Source organism: Rhipicephalus sanguineus, chromosome 1 (genome assembly GCF_013339695.2).
Source record: "Rhipicephalus sanguineus isolate Rsan-2018 chromosome 1, BIME_Rsan_1.4, whole genome shotgun sequence".
In the NCBI taxonomy this organism is placed as follows: Eukaryota; Metazoa; Arthropoda; class Arachnida; order Ixodida; family Ixodidae; genus Rhipicephalus; species Rhipicephalus sanguineus.
Window position 1 is genome coordinate 298885244 of NC_051176.1, and position 25468 is coordinate 298910711.

The following is a 25468-nucleotide window of genomic DNA, read 5'->3' on the forward strand; positions in this document are numbered from 1 at the left end:
AGCGCGCAGTTTACACGTGCAATTCGGTATAATTGCATCACAAACAATATTCATGTCCATTAGATCCTACCCGTTGTCACCTTGCATGTGATTCGCCTCGAAGGACGCTGAGAAGGCAGAGAGGTTCAACGATGAAGAGCTTGTTGGTTCAGCGTTCAGCACCTCAGTACGTTGCCAGCATTTATTCGCATTTACAAGAGAGCTGTACTGGTTGGCACGAAATTTACACTTGCTGAAGACCTTCTTTACCCTCAGCATCTCAACTTATCGACAGGCACGACAGACACAAGGTGTGATGAAGCTAGGAGCTGAAGGTGTTCGAATAGCTGTATTCCAAAGAACAAGTGTGAATAAAAGGCACACAGCATCTTCGGACTGCCTTAGAAGTTACCTGACAATTGCTTATACACAGCTGACTCCAGACAAGCATTTTGGCTTTCACACACGAAGTTTCTTTTTAGAAAAATGGACCGTAAGCATGGAGCGCATACGAGGGGCTTGTCCTGGGATGCGTGTTCACTCGCCACTTGCTTCCGGAAAAACTGGTTTTCAGCCACAAAAAATACTTTTCAAGAAAAGCCCAAATGTGGAACATATGCACAAAGGTACACACTTCCCAAATTGCAAAGAAAAAAAAAAGTAATTTTTTTTACAAATTTTGCCTTGCCCTGTGCCCTTAAGGGAACAGGGTAAGCAAAAATATTGAAGAAAAAATATTTTTTTGTTTTTGCGCAATTCGAAATCTGCGGTCTTTCCTGAACCAGAATCAGTCATTTGTTTGTCTCAGTGCAACTTCTTTTTGTCTAAAAATGACACATTTCAAAACTTGTGCAGCGGCCTGCCACGCCCCCATTCCTTACGTAGGAAGGGATTCCTTGCAGTTCAAGCATCAAAGCCCTATGGAGAGGTTACAGCTTGCAAGCTGGAGTGCATTGGGCAAGCTCAGAAAAGAATAGGCACAAGACTGCGAAAACTAAAAAAAGAGGCATCAAGCTTTCTGACGGGAAATCTATATCTGGACGGGGACATCTTAGTGATGCCAAGTGGCAAACTCCAAAACTATTATGATTTCGCCATTAGAAGAAATATAGCCAGCTTGGAGGACACGTGAAAAGCTGTCTGGGCTACATATTTTCACATGGCACCAATGGATACTAATCCATCCCACGGTCTTTGCTCGAAAGACGCCGACACCTGGTGCAAATCTAACTAAGCGCAGTCGAATGGTGAACCACACGGTCATAAGGAAAACCGTCCAGCATCTGTTCTTGAGGCTGTGAAGCTAATTTATCAGCCGCTAGCTAATACAGAATTACTTGCTAAATGGCTCCATGGGAAAACTCAAAACCCCAACGAGTCCTTAAATCATGTCGTGTGGGAGCATGCTCAAAAACGTTTTCCTGGAACACCAAACATTGAAGATATGCACTCTTGATGGTGTGCTCACTTTTAATGATGGCAGTATAGCCCGGGTCAATTGTACTCCTTTGGAATTTCACCAGCGCGCTACACAGCGCAGGACCTATGCGTCCTAGACCTGCATCGACGGTACCTTGCTAACAGGGCTGTACAGCAGGCGACAAAGGAGGTTCGCCAGGCAAGACGTTTCATTACAAAATGAAAACGTGATATAAGTGACGAGTATCTCGCTGGTGCCTATTGAAAGGGTCCGTCAAGTTGCCATTATTTCGTTGTACTTTTGTAATAAAGCACATATCCTACTTTAAACGCAATTTTCTCAAAACGTGTGTTTTTTTACTTTTGTTCCTTTATCTCAGCAACCGCAGTATTTAGGAACATAGATTTCCGCCAGTATTTAGAGAACATACTAGGGAGTATGGTGAAGCAGAATTATTATTGTGTGGGGAAGTGCTTTTGTTCAAGACGACATCTCATATCTATTACTGAGTGGTAATTAGGTACGTGAAGTACAAAATATGCCAAAAATGAAGATTATAATTTTCAGCGATAAATCTGCTTCAGTAAGACAAGGAAGGGCTTCTGATCACAATGATAGTAAAATAGTCAATGTAACTCCTACGGTTATGGAGAAATAGGTACACAGGGGTCCACTGTTAAAGGGAACATCGGAGCGTGTGGCGGCAGCTCGACGCCACCGCCGGCCAGCGGCTGCAACGAGATTCGCGCAGACGCAGTGAGCACCGTGCCCAGTGCTCTTTCGTCGCATCAACGGTTCGCTTCGCGATGATTCGCAGCGCGGAAGCAGACGGCAGCAGATGACGAAAGAGCACGACTCACAGCGCGCACTGCGCCTGCGCGAAACTCGTTGCAGCCGCTGGCCGGCGGTGGCGCCGAGCTGCCGCCACACGCTCCGATGTTCCCTTTAACAGTGGACCCCTGTGTACATAAACATCGCCTAAAATACATGGCGGGTATAGGACCTACGCTGTTCCCTTAAAGTAATACATGAAAAAGCATTATGGCATAGAAGTATCAGCACAAGATAAGTAAATTAACCTCTTCTAGCCTATTGTTGCAATTTCCCTTACAAAGGCATTGTTTTGTCCTAGAAAATCGTTTATCTGTGGTAGTAAAATGGTGTTGATAATTATTTTGGATGCTCTCAGCTTCCATCTAATCATATCCAACTGCAATTCTAATATCTTTCCTTAGGCAAAAATACCCAAGCTACAAGAGGTTTAAGATACCAGGGCTTTTTTCAACCTGAATTGGTTGTGTCAGACACTTCTTACCGCCAAGTGAATGACTGCATTCTGAAAGAAGGTGAGGTTGAGCACATCGGTAACCACAACCAAGACGAGTTTACCTTGCAGCACTTTACAGTGGGCAAATTGTAATGCTCTGAACAGCTCTGTAGGTGCTTGAAATATATGCTGAAACTAGATTCTTGTAAGAGTCCTATTTAATAACAATAACTTTCATGGATTCTCTTAACAGCTGCTTTTACCGTGTGATTAAAGGAGGAGCTTTGTACCTAACTACGAAAATCAATGACCTCTTAAATTTTCAGGTCCCTTCATAGATCATACCTTCTGAAGCACTTAAATCGCTAAATCTTATCAAACCCACGAACCTTTAATGAACAGAAAGAAAAGATTAAAGGCAGCCGAAAGTATATTGCATGTCTTCTCTTTCTGATGCTAACTCCAGCCTACTGAGGTACACTTCGCAAAGGTGAATGCCTCTCTGACTTGTTCATCAGACACACACATAGTAGTCTTTGCCCATACGCATCAAAAGTACAACAAAAGGGACTAAAGGAGCCGCCACAGATGAGTGCATCAGTGTCTGCTTACTTGTTATCATGCACTTAGTTTAACAAATGCATATTCTAAATGCACATGGTGTGGTGTGCAACAAGAGATGTGACACGCATATTCCGTATAGCAGGTACTAGTACAATGAAACTGAGCAAGAGTTCAATTCCACAGTGCCAAAACAAGTTTAAGGCCTAAGCAAAAACTAACACAATGCCAGTGGCTACATCAGTTTGAAAGAACACGAACACAGATACAGAACACTACTATTTATACCAGTTCTTTTTTTTTTCCCTGACCAGTAAAGCCATTCTAACAGAATACAACACACTAGCAATGGTAAAGAAAGCACCTTGCTATCATGCACCATATATACACATTATAAATATACACACAATAAATACTCTCAAACAAAAACAATGAAACATGACGCAGCAAGATGACTAAGAGTGTGAGTCATACCACAGCAGGGATTCCCAAACTAGCCCGGTATTGCAAGCAGCATTCTTTTTTTTTACTTCCATCAGAACCTGATGAGGTTCACCCCACCTCCTGCTTCCACTGCATTTCAACATATGCTTTCAATATTTAGATAATTTTAGTTGACATGAAGCTTGACAAAATCAATCAAAAAAGTCAAGGTTTCACCATGAAGGCAAAGCAAAGAATGCAATAGCAACAAGTTGGAATGTTATACGAAGTAATACTAGCACCTCACTCCTTTAGCATGTGACATGGCACCACAGCAAGCGAAGCAACCTTCGTGCTGTCTATGGCTTCAACACAAACTTTGCTTTGTGATGAGAACACAACATGTTCAAAGGTGTGAGCCGTCAGCTGATCCCCTGTAAGAACGCACGGCTGGTCCAAATTTGCATTTCCTGCTGTAGCCATACAGTCTCCCCCCTCTGGCACAGAACCCCTCCATGTACCTTTAGCACAAAGGAGACAGCCGGCTCGTTTCATCTCTGTTTGAACTGCAATCGTTGGCAACCCTCGCTTGATTTCACTCACACATAGAGCATATGATGTGCGGGGCGTTGTTGTCGATTTTGACATTATACGGAACATGACAGCGATGGCAATAATGTGCCTGGAGTGCCCATATAATTGCTCTTGCAATAAAAGACTCGTGTCACAACGTGACGCAGAAAACACAATGCTGTGTTAATTGTGGCCCATAAGATTATGAATTCCCACAGTGTGCATTTTGTAATCCTCTTAGTGGATATGCTAGAAAACATGCAAGTGGCAATATCATGTGGGCTTAGGCAATCTGAGAGCAACAGTCAAACCTAGCAGTGGCTTTATGATCAACTTCTGTGGCCAACACTTGACAAGCAAGATTCATAGCACAGTAACAAAATTAATGTGTATTCTAATATATGTGCAATAAGCATATGCATTGCAATTTTTATCTAGCAGACCAGCTTGCTTTTGGACATATCACTCGTTCTACTACTTCAGCACAAATGAGAACACACAAAAGCATTTTTGTTCTTAGTTCGAAGTGATACACACTGTAAAACCATCCAAATGATTCAATGCAGAAAGTCCACAAACAGCCACACAGAAGTGAGCAATAGGAAGGGGCAGGCGGGAGGTAAAAGGATTTCCTTGACAACACATGTGGAATTCTCTAAGGCCAGGAGGTTTGGGAACCCCTGCATTGTGGATACCAGATCTGCGAATGTGCAAGGGCCACAGTTGTGCAGAAATCAAGATAAAAAGAAATACTATAGGCCACCCGAACATCAGTGAGCCATGAGGCCCGACTTTTTCGGATACTATTTGCTGGTGCTGTTACCGAGTTTTATGCGGTTATCAACACAAGGTTGAAGTTAACATTAACACCTACCTTAGTCCTTACTGAAATATTAAAAGACCCCTGACACCAATTTTCAATCTCGAGATTTTTGTTTTGTTCCATTCTTTTGCATACATAAGTACCTCTGACCGAGTATTAGAGGCGAACATAACATATTTTCTTGCATATAACCTGCACCAAAAAACGGAAAAATGTGCTTAAAAAGTGGGGGTGCAGGTTATATGCATATTTCTTTTTCTTTTTGTAGAGTTAAAGTTAAAGGTGCGGGTTATATGTGAGAAAATATGGTATTTTAATGTGGTATCAAAGTAAGAATGAGAGCTCACCTGAGTTGACAGAATCTCGTGACATCGTCACGCATTTAGTGGCTGCTCAGGCATCCTGCAATGTTTCACCCGTTCCACAAGTATTTTCAACATCACAGACAGACAAGTTCGTGGTGTGCATGCAACAACACCACCTAGAATGGCACGAAACGGGGGCCTTTGCTTCTCTCCTCCCTTGCTCTGTTGTTGGGCTGTTCTCTCGGTGATTCTGGCTGCTTACGCCAGTGGCGTTTTAAATGGCATAGTGGGATTTTTTTTTTTTTTAAGGGGGCACACTTTTTACCGTGATGTAGAGAGGCTGGGCAGACCGTGTGTTCATCATAGTACCTTGTGATAGCAGACCGTGTGTCAGGCTGAGACACACCTGCAACAAAGCTGCATTTTTTCCACAGAACTACACTTACATAGCTATGACATCATAGCAGTAACACTTTTAAAGCATGGGATGCATGCCATGAACAACCTTGAATGCAATGCGTAAACAATTACAATTATTAGTAGACATTAGCAGTATGTAAGCTGCATCTGTGTGCTGCACTAACGCAAGTTGTGATTCGCATTGAACATGTAGTCAACAAACAAACTTATATAATTTGCCACTGCTCTCAGCTGTGCTTAAGCATAGTATAAGATGTTCCAAATCATCAGGTGTGTCTCACATTATCTGTCCAGTGTTGCCAAAAAAAAGTGGAGATGCCAGCCACAGGTGTATTACTGGCTAAGATATGGTTCAATACAGAATGAAATATATATGTGTGCTTAAAGGGGTCATGAAGCACCCCTTGGGCTGATTGAAAAAATACATCCTGCGGAAAGCTGACACGGCTATGAACTGCTCTGCCAAATATTACAGTCGTGCGCGCCGCGTAATGGCCACAAGCGGAGCGCGAAGTTGCCGTTTCCCCAGACACCCTCTTTTCAAACAGAGGCCGGTTCTCACTCTCGTCGGTGGGCGGGGCGTCTGTCCGCTGTACGTCGCAAGAGACATAGCATGCTTATTGGCCGATAGCCGACGTAAAATCGAGAGCGGCGTTCGGATCAGATGCGCTTCTTACCGCGCGGTGCCGCCACTTGCCGGCGCCGCACTCCTCAGTACACGGTAGCCGCACTCGCGCAAGCGAATCACAGCGGGAGAGCGATCGCGTTTCATGACGCGCGCTGGCATAACTTCTTTCCCCCATGCCATCCCTCCCTGTCTAGCTTCCAGTGCGCTCGCCATGGCGCTCGCCGGCACGAGAAAAGAGAGAAAACGCTGGGAGCGTGCGCCAAACCCCCGTAACTCCGCTGATTCTTGACGGATTCGAGAAATTTTTGCGGCAATCGATTCGGGAGGCAGTACACTCCGATACTGAGGCCATTAGATCATTACTTCGAAAAGTGGTTCATGACCCCTTTAAATGTAATTTTTGACTAAACATCACTAAACAACACATGTGCTGGTGAACATATGATGATAATAAAGCAATGCCTTCAAATATGAGCTCCACCATAGTGCAGTGATGTCTGCTACTGTGAGCTAGCCTTGAGCCTTAAATATAATTGAATTGTTTTTCGTAATAGTTATCTTGAAGCTCTACCCCCAGGAATTTCGCCCACAATGAGTCCTCTCACTTCTGGCGAGGCTGAATATCACATCATCAAATTTTCCATGGAAACAACAAAGTTAGCATAAGATGCACTGACAGCAACAGGCTAGTAATTTATCCTTGTTTCCAGAGCAAGACAACATGAAAAATGCCCTATAGTAATGCATCAATCACTTCTATAAACGCCAAAGTACAGACCAGCTTCCAGAAAAAGAACCTGAAGCAGCAATTTTTTTCTCTAGTATTTAACAGCCACAGCACCAGGTGTGATAACTAGTCAATAAAAAAAGTCTGTGCAGGTCAATTAGGCTCCTTGTATCATGTACTACTACCAGAAAAAGCTGTGAACTGCCACAAGTTGTGTGTAATGCTTGTGTGTAATGCATTTGGTAATGCTGACAGCCATCAAACCAAGCTCGACCGCACAGCTCGATGTCCAAGTGGAAGTGCCGTACTATCCTCCCCAACAACCATATTGCGCTGCTCCAGACCTTCGATGTAGGCCTCCCACGTCATCGTAGTGCCACCATAGGTTACAGAAATGCTTGGCACACCACTATTGCCCCAGGTCCTATTTGCAGGGGACCAGTTGGCACTCGATGCAGTCTGGTCAGAAGCAACATGCCAGGTGCCCTCCACAGCCTCTTGCTGCCGAGCAACCAACCGCTGGGCATGCAATCGCTGAACGGCACGACGTTGCAGCCAGCGAATCTGGGCATCGCGAAGCAAAAAGCAGGAACGTGCGTCCTCACCAAACTGACCTGGAAGGCCGGCTTCATGTCGCTGGCTCAGCTGCTCCTGGTGGGTGACAAAACGACGCATATCAACGCCACGAGCTTGTGACGGTTGTGCCAAGAAGCGCTCGGGAATGCGCGAGACTGGGTTCTCGTCCCGCACAGGTCCACCAAACCCAAGCGCAAGGAGAAGTTCTTCAGGATCTTCACGACGGGCTTCAAGCAAGGACTCAACGCTGAAATGGAATAATTTGCGCAGCATTGTTGTACATTTTTCACAAGTCAAGAATAAGAAATGTGGTGAAATGAAGTAAAGCTTTGAAATGTGAGGTCTATAGTACAGTAAAATACCATCAGCATTAGAATGTCACTACTGGTCACAGCAAGAGGCAACGCTGGCTGTTACGGCTATTTTCTTATAATTCTGGGGTTCCAAACCAAGATATGATTATGAGGGACGTCATAGTGCAAAACTCCAAATTAATTTTGGCAAGCTAGGGTACTTGAACATGAACCTAAATCTAACCACGCAGTCATTCTTGTATTTCACCTTCATCGCAATGCAGTCAGTGTGGCTGGGAATCCTACTTGGCACCTTGGGCTTAGCTAGCAACACAGCCTGATAGCCACGAAGACACCATGGCATAGAGGCTGGTATTATCCATCAGGCAACATGCACGCATCAATTGCAACAGTAGAGTGCAGAGCAGCTGCCACAATAACACAAGTGGGAGAACAATGTACAGTGCTCACTAAATGAAACTCAACATCGTAATTAACAAATGGTATGTGCAACTGCTCGAGATAACCAAGTCGTGTCACTATGAATCTGGCCATTAAAGGTGGTGTTGGCTCTGATGTTAGTGTATGAGCCAATATTACACTGACACGACACGAACCCACGACAAACTGAAGACTGCAATTGATGAAATTTTCAATATAGCAAAGTGTTTACCTTTTTATAACTTCATGTCCCTAGAACACCGTGCATTTTTAACCTCATATAACAAAGTGCGTTCACGATCTCAAAACAAACAAAGTGCATTCAGTGTAGCACGATCACTTAGAACAGACATCATAGCCCAGTTGCACGGGCCTGCTAAGCTTAATTACGACGAACCTCAGTTAACCGGAGTAAACTACAGTTAGCAAGAACTGCAGTTGGCACATGCCACACAGGAAAGGTTGTCCTTAGTTTGGGGCTGTGAAGTAGGTCACGTGACACTCATTTTCACGCAATATAAACATTTAGATGGTTTTCATGAGTATACTGGTAAATACCAGGCATTTTATTTAAAATAAATCCTTCCTGCTTGCACCGGCAGTCCCCAAGCATATTCCATCAAGTGTGTTGACACTATTTGGCATAAGTAAAGCCTGGTCTCGCAACTATGGGCGAAGCCCCCTTGCAGTCGGTGCGAAAGCCAAGACAATCTGTTGCTTGATATGTTTGGTATCGCCATGTTCGGTCCGTGGTTTATTCTGACGGACTGGTTCATGTGTCAGCGTCTCTGCTGTCGAGAAAGGCCAGTTGACTCGCTTTTGGGAGGACGTTTCGGCCTCCATTGGAGCCACGCTACCTTCGACTGCCGACATGGGTGCCGCCATTTTGTTAGCTTCCTAAACTGAGGTGGTCAACCTCAGTTTGGAGCAACCACGGTTAGTGGGATAACTGCAGTTAGGCTTTTCATCTAACTGGATGTAGCTACGGTTTAAAGGAATTGAGGTGTGTTGTAACTGAGGTTAGCGTGCTTGTGTAACGATGGTATTAGATGCACATGCTGAGCTGGTCCCAAGGTTGAGCAAGAATCGGTAATTAAAAAGCATGGACCAGCTGAGCTCAATCTCGGCTGGAGAAGTCAAAACTGACCAGACAAGCTCAGCTCATCTGTGGGAGGTAGTGAATTAACCTTATGAGGGTTTACGCCGTACATATACATCACCTAACAAGCACCAAAGGGTTTTCGCCGTGCATGTACATCATTGCCTGTATGTTTAAAATGTGTGCCTTTTTTGATCATTTCTCTGGCTTGGCATGTGCTGCCACACTTCGGGAAGATGTGAAACTTTTTTCGTGTGCCGATGTCTCTCCGTTGTTGTTTTTTCCTTTCCAAGGCGGTGCGCCAGCTTTCGCTTGCGCATCCGAGAGCGCACACACACCTTTTTCGATCATTTCTTTTGCTTGGCATGTGCTGCCACACTTCGGGAATACGTGGAATTTTTTTTCATGCACCGATGCCTCTCTGTTGTTGTTGTTTTTTTTTCTTTCTTTCCAAAGCAACGCGTCCACTTTCCTTCGAGCATCTGAGCGTGCGCACGCGTGGTGCGGCTGGTTTTGGTTTCGTCCTTCGGGTGCTTATCGCTTCTCGTGCCTGCAACGCTGATGGCTGTCTGTTTCGTAATCTCTCAAAGGGTGACCGCTTGCTACTCTCTCATTTAGTGCTCCCCAAGGCGCGGCTACGTCTGTTTCCGTGCGGCGCTAAATTACACCAACAATGCCGCCGTGGTTGCATTTCCTGTTTTGGGAAATCGGAAAAACTAACTCCGTCTCGTTGGGGATAAGACGAAGGATGATTATAGCTTTTTCACTCGTTTTGCTTTGCGGACAGGCACACAACCAGAGAGTTTTCCTCCGTGCGCTCACTCACGCGGTTCGTTTACGCTATGGAAGTGCACGCCGATTGCTCTGCTGCTAGTGAGTCGAGCGGCGATTCTTCAGATGTGGACTATTCCCCAAGTGCCGAATCAGAATCTGATTCATTGGATGTCAGTCCATCAGATGAGGATTTACTTACAAGTTCAGACTTGGACGATGATGAAGGAGCGACATCTCAAAAGCATGCGCGGTGAGACTAGGGTTGCCACCTTTCCCAGAAAAAAAAAAAACGGCCCGTCAGCGGGGATCACGAAGTTGTGGTTGTGTGGAAAATAAACAAACTCCATGTTAAATCTTCGACATACGATGGCATTTATTGTACCCGCCTTCAACATCAACATAATATGACCATGTACATACAAACACAGCACTGAGCAAATCAATCAGTCTCTGGTGGCAAGTGCACAAATACTATGAGACTTTCAATGTTTGCACTCAAAGTCAAACGAGCGTTAAAGGGATTATACAAAATATTTGCTGCCGAGGTTTTCAGCCAAACTAAAAAATTGGGTGCTGATATCCATACACACCACCTTCATTTCAGACAGAAACTTGCAGAAAATGATGAACTTAATGCGTTTTTCACAAACCACCGCGCCTTCAACTAGCGTGCCTTGAACTTCCTCGAATGGCCGTGCCTGGAACTGGCGTGCCAACAATGCCATTCCATCGCCTGTGTCTCTCAACCCGTTCAGCCCCCACTACGGTTCCTCAAACCACTACGAGCGGCATCTGCAGCGAACAATGTTCCCAGGTGGTATAAAGCCCCTAAAGAAGGGGTAACATCTCAGCATCTTTGTGGAAGAGGGAGAGTGGGATATAAAGGAGAGGTAGAGAAAGGGAGGTAACGCACACGAACACGTGCACCTTTCATCTGCTGTGGTGACAAGTGACATCGCGGCTCACGCTGGCGTACAGCCGCCGCACGGAAAAAAAAAATACAGCCAACTGTTCAAAAATGTGTGTAATAAAGTCTCTTTATCGGAATAGTCGTGTCTTCCTAGTAGAATTTCTATGTTTTCGTCATTTTTTCTGAGCTGTTCAGTGCTCCTTTAAAAAGTATACAATGCATGTATACCTACACGCGCAATAATGTGCAGTACACTCACAACGCATAAAAACCAGTAGGGTGTGTCCAGATAAGATCGAACACGAGGTCCCGGTCACCATTCCCGATATTGATGAAATTTACTGCAGGTCTAGGCATTACACCCAGAACAATGGTTTCGCAGTTGGTTTTGCGAAAAAAAATTTGTTCGCCTGAAAAAAAAATATACAAATTTTGGCCGCAAAAAAACACTTTTCCGCCAATTTCGCGATTTCTGAATTTTGAGCGCACCTAGGGGAAAAACGGTGGATTTCTTCGTCACAATATTTATTCCCCTTAAAGAACAAGTGAAATACGATCTTATGAGTCTTTTATTTCCCTTGCTTGTCAAAGCACTTTTGAAGAAAAAAATCACAAACTTGGCAAATCGCACAAAGTACCTTTATTTCGGGAATTTATTGCTGCATACAAGTTAAAGTGAGGATAATAAAACTCGGTACATATTAACTTTGATACTTTCGCTCTCTTTTAAAATAATTTGCTTGGTTTTATCGCGTTCTGTTTCACTTGATAAGTGGGCTGAAACATAAGTGATTTACCAAAAACGCCGAACTTTGAAAATGATTTTCTCAAAAAGGCCATTTTTAATTTTTTTTAAGATCTCCCTGATTGAAGTCAAGGACGTCATCTACAATTCTGCAGAAAAAAACGTTGCATTATTTTGGTTGCTAACAAGTTATAGTGCGTCGAATGTGACCATACCAGCCTAGCGGCCGCGTCGTTCGTTATGTGCTGAAACTCGGATATAGGTTGCTAAAAATACTTGTACGTGACTTAATCACAAATCAGTAGCTCCACACCAACAAATGCGCAGCCAGGTGTCATGGTTCAGCAAGCTTTGTCTTGCGATGAGCCGCTTGAGAAGCCCGCAGCAGCGGCCGCTCGATGCTGCGGGCACTCATATTACATGAGTGCCACTTCGACTGCGGATGAGCCCTGCTTGCGCGCCAAACTACGCTCAGAGGACAAACGAGAGAAGGAATGCATCACTGTGAAAGTTAAAGGCCGTTAAGTGCCAACAAATGTCATAATATGCAACGAAAACTCTGCCGGCAATTTCCCAGGAACCTGCCTATAAATTGCCTATAAATTTTTTCGCACTCCTCCTCTCCTTGACTCAGAAAGTATGACTTGATGGGTGTCCAGTTCTGAATTAATCTGTCTAAGGCTGTAAACAAGCTTAACCAGCGGACCAAAATAATGACACAAAACTTTGCTATATTCCTGATCACAAAATTCAAAGAACATTTTCAATTCCTCTACGCATTTCGAGCTAGAAGAAAATTCTTTGAATACCTTTAGTACAAGAGTTTCGACGTCAAACTTTAAAGACTTGACTGCGTGCTTGGCAGTGTTATGCACAACATGGCAACTGCAATTGGCCTTCAACAAAGTCGGCTGATCTTTCTGCATCTTCTGGAAAACTGAGTTATGTTTCCCATAATTCACAGAAGCATTATCCGCGCTATACGCTACAGCTCGCTCCAAAGAAAGGCCTACCTTCTCCAAACTTGTTGCCAAAAGTTCGCAGATGCCGCCGGAAGTCTCATCCGCCTGCTCACAGAAGTCGATGAGAGCATCAGTTATTCCGGCACCACTCACATCGTAGAAACGCACTGCAATGGGGAAAAGTTTTCTGTTTCCCTTGTTGGAAGTGTCAGTGGAGAGAAGGAACAGAAGGTTGCGGCCTGCTGGACGAAGTTTTTCGACTATGCACTCCACTGCGTAAGGCGCCAGTACATCTTTCACCAGGTGTTCCATCTTCGTTCTTCCGAGTCGCATTCTGGAAGCAATGTCTGAATCTGAGAAGACTTTCGGTGCCAACTTGCTGCCGCAGTCCATTGACAGGTAACTGTAGTGGTGCTTGATTCCATGGAATATGGTGCCCAGTTCCGCAGCAGTCACGTGACCTTCTGCGCTAGAAATGGCTGGAACAAAGAACTTTTTGATTGTAGCCGACTGTTTCGAGGCGAGGCTCTTCTGTTTATGTTTCTGCGTTGATGCATGATGCTTCACAGCGCTGACGCCATCAAATTTAACCGTAAACGTGCTTGCACATATGGTGCACCTTGCGGCTGTGGCATCGTCGTCCACGGGCAGGAGCCAGCTCTCGTACTCGGGTTGAGATCTCCACTCTTTCCGGAAAGTGCATTGACGTATTTTTCGCTTTTTCAAAGGCGGAGAATATGTGCTCATGATGCAAGCAAAGGAAGCACGTAACTAACTACTGATACTGATTTTCACTCTGTTCCAGCGATCGGTGGCAGGAGAGGGAAGGCAATGTCCCCGTAGAGCGGTTGGTGTTTCCTGTTGTCTGCTGAATGTGCCAGGATTTCGAGGAAGAGCCGCCAGCGAGGGTTCCTTTCTTTTGCCAGAATCACTGTGTAGTCGGGACGGATATGGTGGTCAAACAGCTCGCAGTGTTCTGCTACTGCACTCCGTTCTCGGTTCATTAACGGAGGTTATTCTTGTGCTGCCGCATTCTTTCATGGAAGTTCTTGGTTTCCCCAATGTAGGAAGCAGGGCAGTCGGCTTGCGCGATCTGGTACACGACGACCTGAGCTTTCTCCACCGGTGTGCGATCTTTGGGCCGAGGGATGAAGCTGCCGATGGTGGTGGATGGCTTGTGGGCGACGTCGACCCCTGCCTTTCTCAGTATACGGGCTATTGCTTCTCTGGCACCGGCGATGTAGGGGATCGACACGCGGTGTCATTGCGACGATGCAGGTGTCACATTTCCCCCCGTCTTTTCTCTTCCCCCGCCTTTTCTTTCCACCTGCGTGGTCAGTCCCCGACCGCGCAAGTGGAATTCCTCCGTCAACACGTGCGGTCAAGACGGAGAAGAGTGAAAAAAAAAATACACGGGATACGATGAGCAAAAAACTGGCCAATGACGGCCGGTCTTAGGTGCGGACCGGCGACCGGCCCCTTGTCTAAAAAAACCGGCCCTGCCGGTCCAAAACCGGGCAGGTGGCAACCCTAGGTAAGACTATGCGGACTGGATCAAAGGTGACTACTTTTTACTGGAAAAGTACTCTGGTGTGCTTATTGATATATGTCTGTGAGGTTTGTTTAATACAATGCATAATTTTTGTGTATAAAAAATCGTATAGGTGTTTTTTTAGAATTTTGCTTGATGCTACTCACAAGTAAACCAAGTGTAACAACAAAAAAGATTTTTTTTGTCACTTTACGGTCACGCAAGAAATTTGAGACAATTTGTTTCTTAAATAGAATCACCTGAAGAATTTAATTTGGCAATAAAAAATACACATTTTTGGAGTGCATTTCGCGAAAAAATTTGACCCTCAATAGGTTATAGGGGGGATGCGGGGCTAAAAACACGATTTTCGAAAAAAATATGCATTTTCAAATTTGATTTGTTTTGGATGGGTGGTCCATTAAAGAACATGCTCACCAAGTCTCGTTGTCATCTGTACAGCAGAAAAGAATAAAAAAATTTTTCTAAGAGAGGGTGGTGCGAATTTGCTGGGGAGAGCGTCTCTGAAACGCCCCTTTTAAGACGCAGTCGCAAAGCTGGCAAGAAGACGAACGCGAAGTGAATGCCCGTGTTAGATTGTTTGTTTTTCGCACTTTTTTTGTCACAGAAGACCTTCTGTCGAGAGTACATCAGAGGACAAACAAATAAATTAAAATGCACACTTTGGGCTGTGCGCCGACAGCAGTCGCTGTAAAACTGGAACTAAAGCTCAGATTGGCGGGACCGTATCACGTGACCATCCGCTGCTGCTTTCACGCCAAGTCTGAGTTACTACTGCTGTTTGTGTGCCACTCGACTTATGTTAGTTTATTTGGGAGTTCATTGCAATGAGTGCGTAGTCCGTTTTGTGACCAACATGTGTTTGAGCAACATTCCCAGCTCGAAAGCTGCGAAAAATTGTAGACGATTGCATGAAATTGTCACAGAACAGTGTCATGTTGATGAGGAAGGCCGTATTTGTGCAGGAGGTCACTTTGATAAATTTTTTTGAACATCAAAATAAATAGCATGTTGTGAAATCTTTACACTCATTTTTCTCAATTTGCATTTCTGGGGGGAACGAGCCTGTTGAAAAACTATCATTTCCAAACTGTGCCACCAAAAGCTGCTTACAACGTTGTTTCTAGACTGAAATTTTGTCAGGAACAAGATAAGGTACTTTTCTGATCCCCAAGTAGTATTTAACACACAAAAAAATTCATTAGTCTGACATGCAGTGACAAGAAAAAAAATATCTTCTTTTAGAGTGATGGCATTTTTACAAACATCATAAAAAATACATGACTGGCCTTATCCTGCACTACAAACCTTCTAGAGGAATTAAAATGATAAATAACTTGTATATTTTCATTATTTTTGAAATGATAGTTTTCCTAAGTTGGCATACATGAATGATCATTATAACAGCTGTAGGTTTTTTTGTATTTATGCTAGGGTGCTTAAAGTGGAATATGTCCTAATATAAAAAAGACGAGCCATCCCCGAAATTTTCATCAATATTAGTGCAGCAGTTCAAAAGTTACCATTTAGCCCCGCATCCCCCCTTAAGTAATGAGGAACTGTCAGCCTTTGCCAGTGTTGTTCCTTGCAGCCTGCTGAATTTTAACCCCTTAAGTGCTGATTAAATTACAAAAATTTTTCCAAAATTGCCATATTTTTTAATGACGTGAAACACTTCAGTAATATGTTCAAAACAGAAAAAAAATTGCGAAAACAGTTTACGGCTTGTAAAAATGCTTTATTCATCATATTTCGCACCGTCATGTATAATACCGAGGCCCGTAGCCAGGAATTTGGGGGGGGGGGGGCACTTGCTGAAGGCTTTGAAAAACACATATTTTCATTATTTATTTTCGGTGAAACATCCCCCTCCATCAGAATTTCGGTAGGGGGCGAGGTCCTAGAACCCCGCCTCCCGGCTGCAGGCCTGGTAATACCCCATACCTGGGGCATTTGACTGGTATTCCAAAAGAAATTTCTGCAACACCAGCAAGTATGGGTTCCATTTGACTTCCTGTGGACAAAATGTACTATTCCTCGATAGTTCAATACAAAGTAGATGAGGCTACCATGCTTGTGGTAGCATTCAAAGCACGGCACTGTGCCATGTTTGCTTATAACGCACAGGAGACTCAAGGCACGCATTTCGCCGTTTAGTGTGCAGACTCTCATTCAATAAAATCGCCAATAACGGAACCCGTGCTGCCATCTGTGTTTCAAATAAAAAGACACCCTTTGACGAGCTGGGCTCGTCAAAAGCCTCTTGAAACATTGCTGAAGAGACATGACAAGCACAGCTCATCATAAGCAAAAAAGTGACGATTTCTCATGACAAACTCAGCTCGTCATAAGCAGTTAAGGGGTTAATAATTCCTCATGAAATGTAACTGAATGAATGAACCTATGTTTTCACGTTAAAGAAATTTACTGACACTGATAACTTTGATTTGCACATTACCAAGAAATTGATTTGAAATTTAAATGCGGTTGTCACAAATATAAGCAAAATCACAAGAAATAAGAACAAACCTGGACATGCTTGATATAGTTGAGAACCCAGAAGTTTCAGAGTTGAAGCTGCTCTGTTTGCTTCGCAGATCTGCCAACATTGCCTTCCCTGAACTAAGTAGAATGAATGTAACAAAAGAAAAGAAAGAGGCATTCATCAAAGTAACGAAATCATGAAAATATTTGCTGCCTAAAAATACCAGAACACCAACCAACCAGTGCATGGCCAAGAAATCCAAAATATCCTCTTTCATTTGTAACAAGGAAACATACACACTACAGACAAAGCACATCACGTAAACATGAAAGCCATATATGTATATAGCAGCAGATAAACACCAAATTAGTTTTGACTGGTAAAGTATTGTTTCAAAACTTCCTTCTCGAAGACTTAGCTATAATAGGTCAATTAACAGAAGAGAAAATGAAGGTCAACGTTCTCTTGTTACAGCGAAGCTGTCTATGGCTAGGATCCCATAAAAATTTTTACGTCCATCCACAGAAGGTGCACCTAGCTGCGACGATACATCGGCCAACACCGGAGAATCATGAGCAGAAATGCGACACCATTCTTCATGGCAATGAGTGGTAATGAAGTGCGCCCACGCAGCACAGCCACTTGCAAGTTTTGGAAAGAGCACACCTTACACTAAACCTTTAAAGAGTGTTCCATGGCTAGGCCACGAACGGTTAAAACTGCTGCAAAGAGTGGTGCTGCTCGTTGTATGCGTGCTAGGTGGAGAAGTTGCCAGGTGAATCAGTTGCGACGCGGAGAAGAACCCACCTAGTAATTGATTTCATTTGTGTTGCGATAATGCTATGGGAAGGCCACGCACAGTTAGCACTCCTGCAGGGTCTTGTGAACACGATACAGTGTATTTAATTTTCTTGCTGTCAATCATTTCATGTAGTGCACTGCTAATAGTTCAAGGCTATGTTACATCTTTCAGTTGTATCAGGCGACACCACAGCGTCGCTGGCCAACCACCTTCACGTCATTCACTGGAGCCTACTTTTTTAAACTAAAAATTTGAACAATAATTCCAGGTAAGTAAGTGCGATGTATGTTTCAAGTAGTATTTAATCCATTGTGACTTGGTAAAAGTTCCTGAAACATGCGAAGTTCTGTCCGACTTTTTGTATGTAAAGTCCGTTTCTATGGATAAATTATTATTAATAACGTCCGAGAGGCATCGTCAAAATCCATGACACCATGACAAGCTCGTGCAGATCTTCAGGCAGTGTTGCCACCCACCTTTGTTTTCGAGTCCTTTCTAAATATCCAAGCCTCTTCCCACGGTAAGGGTGGTTCTTTTGGCACTGTACAAGGGCAATTTACTAGATTCTGAAATGGCTCCAGCCAAAGTTTTTAGACAGACCCAACGTTTCAGGACGTGTTTGGTCCCTTCCTTAGGGGTTGACTGCATCAATCCCGGAAGCGGCGTCGTTTCTCATCTTCTCACCTCAGCTCCTCCTTTTCATAGCATCGCAAAGGCTATGCACGTAAACAGAGGGCATTGTTTCCAGTGAGTGGTTAATGTTGCTGGGGGTGTTCTGAATGTGCCAAAACCATAGGTCGGCAAAAAATCTGGAGCTCACTCAGACTCACTCACGAAACATATCTTACCCTCAGGGCTCACTCGGATTCAGACTCACCAAACTTTTCCTCATCCGGACTCACTCGGACTCAGACTCACTATAATTTTTCTCAACCGAACTCACTCGGACTCAGAATCACCAAACTTTTATTCACTCGAGCTCACTCAGACTCAGACTCACGGCTCGATCTGAGTCTGAGTGAGTCTGAGTGAGTCGACTCGTGAGTCCGTTAGCATTAAATTATCCTTTTTCTACCATAATGCCAATGCTCTTTAACGCCAATATCTCGCATAATCGGTGCGCTACTTAGCACCTTTTGATCTCGTACCTTCAAATACGAGTTATCAGAGTTTGCAGTTCAATAAGGACCTTTTTATTGAAAGTCATGACTCACACGAGATATTTTTATCAGTAACTTCCCGTGAAATAGTTTGCGGGGGGGAGAGGGGGGTCAAGGCACCTCCTCCCCCTCTCCCTCCTCAACTCACGCCTCTGATCAATAAATATTGAGCTGACATATGAATGGTAGTGCGTTGAAGTATGCGGGAGTATACGGGAGTATAAACGTGAGCTGCATAGGGCTGATAGTAATGCTAAAGTTGAGTAGATAGGACCATAGGTCGGCAAAAATTGTGGAGCTCACTCAGACCCACTCATGCAATATATTTTGCCCTTAGGGCTCACTCGGACTCAGACTCACCAAAATTTTCCTCAACCGGACTCACTCGGACTCAGACTCACCAAAATTTTTCCCAACCGAACTCACTCAGACTCAGACTCACAACAACTTTACTCAACCGGACTCACTCAGACTCAGACTCAATTCTCGATATGAGTCTGAGTGAGTCTGAGTGAGTCGACTCATGAGTGAGTTTGCCGACCTATGGCCAAGACTCTACTAGAATACTCCTTCCCAAGTTTGTTTCGGTGTCTATCACAAAAGCGTCGTTTGGTCCATCTAAAAACTGTGACTTGAGCCACTTCATCTAGTATTCCTTTGCCCAGCCAGATAAATCTCTGCCAAAATGTCTACATTTAAAGGCAACTTAGCAAAACAGCGCAAGTTTTTTGTTCCATTAGTCCCTTTAAGTGGTTTTTAACATTGGCACTATATTAACCATTTGTAGCAAATGTGCTGACACAATCTTAAAGGTGAACAGTCGGTTAACAAAGGAAGCCTCAACGGACAGCCAGACTTTTCACAAAAGCATTCGCCTCTGTAGACCATACTTGATTCATTCTTGATTCACTCTTGATTCATTTTAATGTGTGTTGGTTCACATTTAAGTCACTTGGTTCATTCTCGATTCCCTTTGAATTCATTTTAATTTGTACTACTACTCATTTGACATCATTATTTCTGTACTTAATGTCACAAGTCATCTAGGTGGCCCCAGGCCCAGGCCTTCCAATCGCCAGATTTCAAATAAAGTTATTTCATCAATGTCACAAGACTTTTGGTACCATTCATGTTCACGACGATACCGAACGCCGTATTGTTCGACTGATGAGCTATATAAGGCTTTCGCTTTAATAATGCTCAACATGAATTGCTAATCTGAACATCCAGGGCCACTAGTGATAGCAGCTACTCAACTCTGTCAGCAGCCATGATCAGCGTACTTGAAGAGGGTAACCATGATATAACATCGAGTTTCTGTGGATATGAACAGCTAAGCAAGTGCCAATGATGTTCAAAGCTGCAAGGCTGGCAGCCAGAAATAATAAGTGAGGAGGTCTTTGAGGTGCCTCTGAAGGCTGATAGCTAGGTATAGGTGCTGCTCGGGAGCTACAAGAACCAACAAATATGCAGTTGATAATGCCCTGAATACTTTAGTGCAATTTGTTTTTCAGCAACAGGGCTATGTAGCAAGCTAGGCAAAATGCCACCTTTTGTGCCAGTGCTGTGATCTGCACAGCATTGTAAACAACAATTTCTCCATTAGAACAGCAAATTAGGCTAGTTAGATTTGGTTCATGGTGGAGGGCATAAAACAGCACCAACACAGGAAAACAGGAAGAGAAATGAACGACACAGTGCTCATGTCGTTCATTTCTCTTCTTGTGTTCCTGCTGTTTTATACCCTCCACCACGAACACTTATACTCCAATAGCTTAGGTGCATAAAGCAATGCTTTGTGTCATGCAGATCCAATATTTATGTATGTCTGCATTTTGATTTTAATGCCCATAAATTTATATTACTTTGTGTCATAGGATATTTGGGCATACTACAGATAGCAGATGTCTCAGGTCTGTGGATAACTTTGGTTAGATGAACAGGTTGTTGCAGTCCCTTTAAGTTAATTTTAGTTTACAGTATGACCTTTTATGTCATTGAGGAAACTTTCAATTTGTAAAAATAAGGTTAAATCGATAGCTTTCTTTGGTGCTCAGCCATATTAAATGATTAAGCCATTTACTACCTCTTCCTAATGCCATTTACTACCTCTTCCTTGGTTACATTCAGTTATAGATCTGACACCACAAACTAGCACATTTATTACCTTGACAAAAATTACCTAGCGCAGGAAAAAATGCAGCACACAAGGAAAATACACAAGTGACAAGTGCTACTTACAACTGTTTATTCAACAATGTCGTCATGAAACATATATATACCTTTGGCACATGCACAGGTGCGTTCAGTGAAAAAAAAAAGAAGAAATGAAGATGATAACAGATTTTCTATCTGATATATGTGTTGAGGTACCATATCTAAATTCATTTGAGTGCAGAGTGACGGAAGGTACCTATGCTAGTGCACCTCGCCCCCACTTCTTAATGAGAAATGCTTCCAGTAACGGGCTTGTTCGTTGCGGCTTTTGCCAGGAGTCTGCCTTGCGAAACAATGCCTCACAACCACAAGAGTTCACGTGATCTGCTAAGTGCGTTCGTTCCTTCTTTTTTATGTTCAAGACATGTTTTTCATGTTGCAGTGATATTTCTTCTACATCGGGTCCTTCTTTTATGTGTTCAAGTTCACATGGCAGCATCGACTTGCTTGCCACCCACATTGTCGCAGCTTCGTGCAGATCTAGATTTCACGCCTATTGCATCTGGAACAGCATCATTCCCACTGAGCTATTGCTCCTCTTCGGTAAGATGTGCCCTTCTTGCAGTCATGTCAAGCGCATCTGCAAGATTCTGCGTTCCGAACTCTGGCGACAAGTATGCATCTACCAAGACTGGCTATGTGTCATCTGCTTCACCACAGATCCTCCCTGGATTGCCGCGCAAAATTTCCAACGCATCAGGTCACTGGCAGCTAAATTGACAGAAACGTCGTGGCAAGGTCTGCTCTGTAGCTTACTTCTGTCTACTGAGAAAAGGAATAAGACACAAGGTAACAACACCAGTAGTCTCATATCCCTTGGCGGGGCAAACATACCCGAAGACACCGCATCAGTGCTCAAAAAAGGACCGAAATTCGGCATCTCCCCAGACATGCAAGCACATGAGATTCTGGCCCTAAATAGGAGAGACACAAGCAAAGCTGGCCTGGAGTATACGGAGAGCTGCCTTTCTCAGGGTGTTGATGGCCTCGTCAAGGGAGGATTCTCGCACAAGCCGTAAAAAGGCAAGCTACCTATTGGAAAAAAGTTGTCTCCTACTTTCGCCGGAATGATTTCTTTGTTACAAGCGGACAAGGAGGGTGGATTTGTCATGCTCACCAACTCCGAGTATAAAGACAAGGCCTTAGAAGCGATTCAGAAGAACTTCATGGAAATCAGGGTAAAAGCAACGCATGTGAAGAAGGATTTTGAACTCTTATGAAAGGAACTTAACCTTACTCGATTGGCAAACAGCATCAGCAAATGTTCTGTAAACACTTTGCAGGTATTCTTTTCAGCGAAAACTCACAAAGTGAACATTCTGTTTCAGTCAATCGTCAGCGAGAAGAGTTCGTGGCAGCACTGTGTTATATGTTTATGTTAAAACAGTTGAAGCAGTTGACCGTACCAGATCCTTTCATTCTTCACAAATCTGATGAATTGGTTCAGTTTTTCAAGGATAAACCTGATAGTGAATACACTTTTTCTGTTGATGTTGAGGATCTTTATTATTCAGTACCACAGCATGAACTAGTACTAGCATCTGTTAAAGCATGCATACAGGAAAACGCATAGATTTCTTTTTAGAACATGGCGGGTATTAGCTCTGCTAACTCTTTAACTTTATTAGAGACCTATTTGCACTCTACTTTTATATCTTTTGACAAGCAACTTTTTTTGCAGAGGGAGGGCATCTATCTGCATTGGCTTTCGCGTAGCGCTAATGTTATGCGACATTTTTCCGCCCCAGGTCGACCACGCACTGCACCACATTTTTAATGAGGGTTGGAGGGTTTTACGCGTTTTTAGATTTGTTGACGATTTTTCAGTAATAGTAGACCACAAGCCAGGGGCTTATACAGGGACCAGGTGAACATGATTTTAGAGCTTTTTTACCTGCATAGGAAGGGACTGTCCTTTACACATGAACTTCCTATGCAGAGGTCACTGCAGTTTTTAGATATTAGTTTTAGCTATTCGGGACTACACGTACGCTGGTTGTACCTATCTCGGGCAAAGAAGGGGATTTTACTTTCAACTCGTCTCACTCCAAGACAGTAAAAAGAGCCATTGCGTCACTTTGCCTCGAGTCTGCGCTGAAGAAATCCAGCCACCAAGAGATGCAACAGAGCTTTGATGCACAAGTATCGAAGCTGCTGGTGGCAGGCTACCCACCCACAGTGATCACAGCAGTTGCTGAAAGCCTGTTGCAGAAGTGCAAACAATGCATAAACACAGATGCCAGAGACTTTACTCAAAAGAAACATGCTCTAGTAGTCGTTCCTTATATACATAAGGTTTCGCATAACCTCAAGAAGTTTGTGAATAAGCACGACATTGGAGTGGTATTCTCTGCTGTTAACAAGCTCGACCGCCTTTGCCCTCACATAACCGCGGCATAAGCAACAAGGCGACGATGCCAAAAAAAGCACCTTTCGCCTTATGTGAAATGCACCTGCGGCGTCGTTTGTGACATACCACTGTAATGTGGAAAAAGTTACATCGGTCAAACCAGAGAGGTGAGCAAATGACCGTTTCAGAGTGCATGCCTTGAACACAAAAAAGAAGGAACGAATGCACTTAGCAGAACACGTGAACTCTTGTGGTTGTGAGGCACTGTTTCGCGAGGCAAAGAATCTTGGCAAAAGCCGCAACGAACAAGCCCGCTTGTTACTGGAAGCATTTCTCATTAAGAAGAGGGGGGGGGGTGTGCATTAGCGTACCTTTCGTCACTCTGCACTCGAATGAATTTAGATAGGGTACCTTGACACATACAGTAAAACCTCGTTAATTCAAAGTCACTGGGACTGTGAAAAATCTTCAAATTAAGCGGGTTTTCGAATTAACCAAACATACAAGAAAACATACATACAATTACTGAAAGTAATCAGAGGTGGTCGTTTGCTGTCCCTGCTAGTTTGCGGCTCCAAGGGTTATGTTTTCCAGCAATCCCCGGTCCCAATTTAGCCACTAAACCGGCAAAACAGCAAGCCTCTCGGCTGCAGGCACAAAAAAAAAAAAAGAAAAAATCTTGTGATCAACTGAAATGCGTGCCTGCGGAAACAAAGACGTGCTTCACCGCAACACAGTGGTGACATGCGGGCAGCATGTCACCTGCTCCTTGTAGCGTCAGCAGCGAGGAGCAGGTGAGGCAACAGCTGCTAATTGCCGGAGAAACCGCCAATCGGAGGTTCGCATACATTGTGAATTCCGTCAGACCGTCCTTTAATAATTCCTTTATTTTCCCAGAAAGAATGGGTAAATCATGACGCGCTGACATTGCGAGAAACATGCGACAAGCTGCCCGCGTGTCACCGCTGTGTTGCAGTGAAGCATGTCTTCATTTCCACAAGTGCCCATTTCAATTGACCACGAGACCGGGGGAGTTTTTTTTGTTTTTTGTTTTGTTTTGTTTTGTTTTGTTTTGCGCTGACAGCTGCGAGGCTGGGGTGCTTCACCTGTCATTCGTTAGTATCGCTACAGTGCATTGCCTTGTGGCTCCCAAGGGCCGTAATTCCCACAGATTAGCAGCGAAATCGGGATCGAAAATTGGCAGATGGCACCAAAAGTTTTCGAATTAACCGGGCTGGTACTGACCGCCGCTTCAAATTATCCACTAAAATTTACATTTCAAAATACGGGATCACAGAAGTCCTTCGAACTAAGCGGGATTTCGAAATAACCGAGTTTGAATTAATGAGGTTTTACTCTATATTATATAGAAAAGCTGTTATCTTCATTTCTTGTTTTTTTCACTGAACGCATCTGTGCATGTGCCAAAGGTATATATGTATATGTTTCATGACGACGTTGTGGAATAAACAGTTGTAAGTAGCGCTTGTCCCTTGTGTATCTTCCTAGTGTGCTGCGTTTTTTCTTGCACTAAGTAATTTTGGTCAGTACGCAGTACGCACCAACTAGGCCGTTAAAAAGTCCTATTAAGTTTATTACCTTGACTTGACCGACTTGGGCTGTAGTAAGGTTGCATTATCCATTGTTCGAGCTGCAAGAAATAAATGAAATCTTCAGGCCCTGATGACATATGTCAAGGTACACAAGACAAGAATATTATTTCTGATCTTTTACTGCATGTCAGGAGTATGTAAAGACCACAAAATTAGGCAACAGTGTTTGAAGAGGATACATCACTGCACCCAACTCTTGGTTATTCCAGTAGTGTAGTTTAACCAACAATGCATTATGGGTGAAAATATGCCAACATACAATATGTTCGTTGGCTCTGGGTTTTTCGTGTACGCCGCTGCCACCAAAATATGTGAGTTATAAAAAGCTTCACTTGAAAAACAAGTCATGTATGAGTGAACTGC

The 25468-nt window shown here is 43.7% G+C and overlaps 1 protein-coding gene across 2 annotated transcripts in view; it reads right to left on the bottom strand.

Moving 5' to 3' along the window:
• Positions 1-25468, bottom strand: part of LOC119379343 (uncharacterized) — an 89450-nt gene that overhangs the window by 38520 nt on the left and 25462 nt on the right. For both annotated transcript variants that reach the window (XM_037648626.2, XM_037648627.2), the window contains 3 exons: positions 25092-25143; positions 17008-17100; positions 7741-7949 (listed from right to left, as the gene is read on the bottom strand). In XM_037648626.2, coding sequence (XP_037504554.1) covers positions 7741-7949; positions 17008-17100; positions 25092-25143 — 354 coding nt within the window. The remainder of the gene's footprint in view (positions 1-7740; positions 7950-17007; positions 17101-25091; positions 25144-25468) is intronic.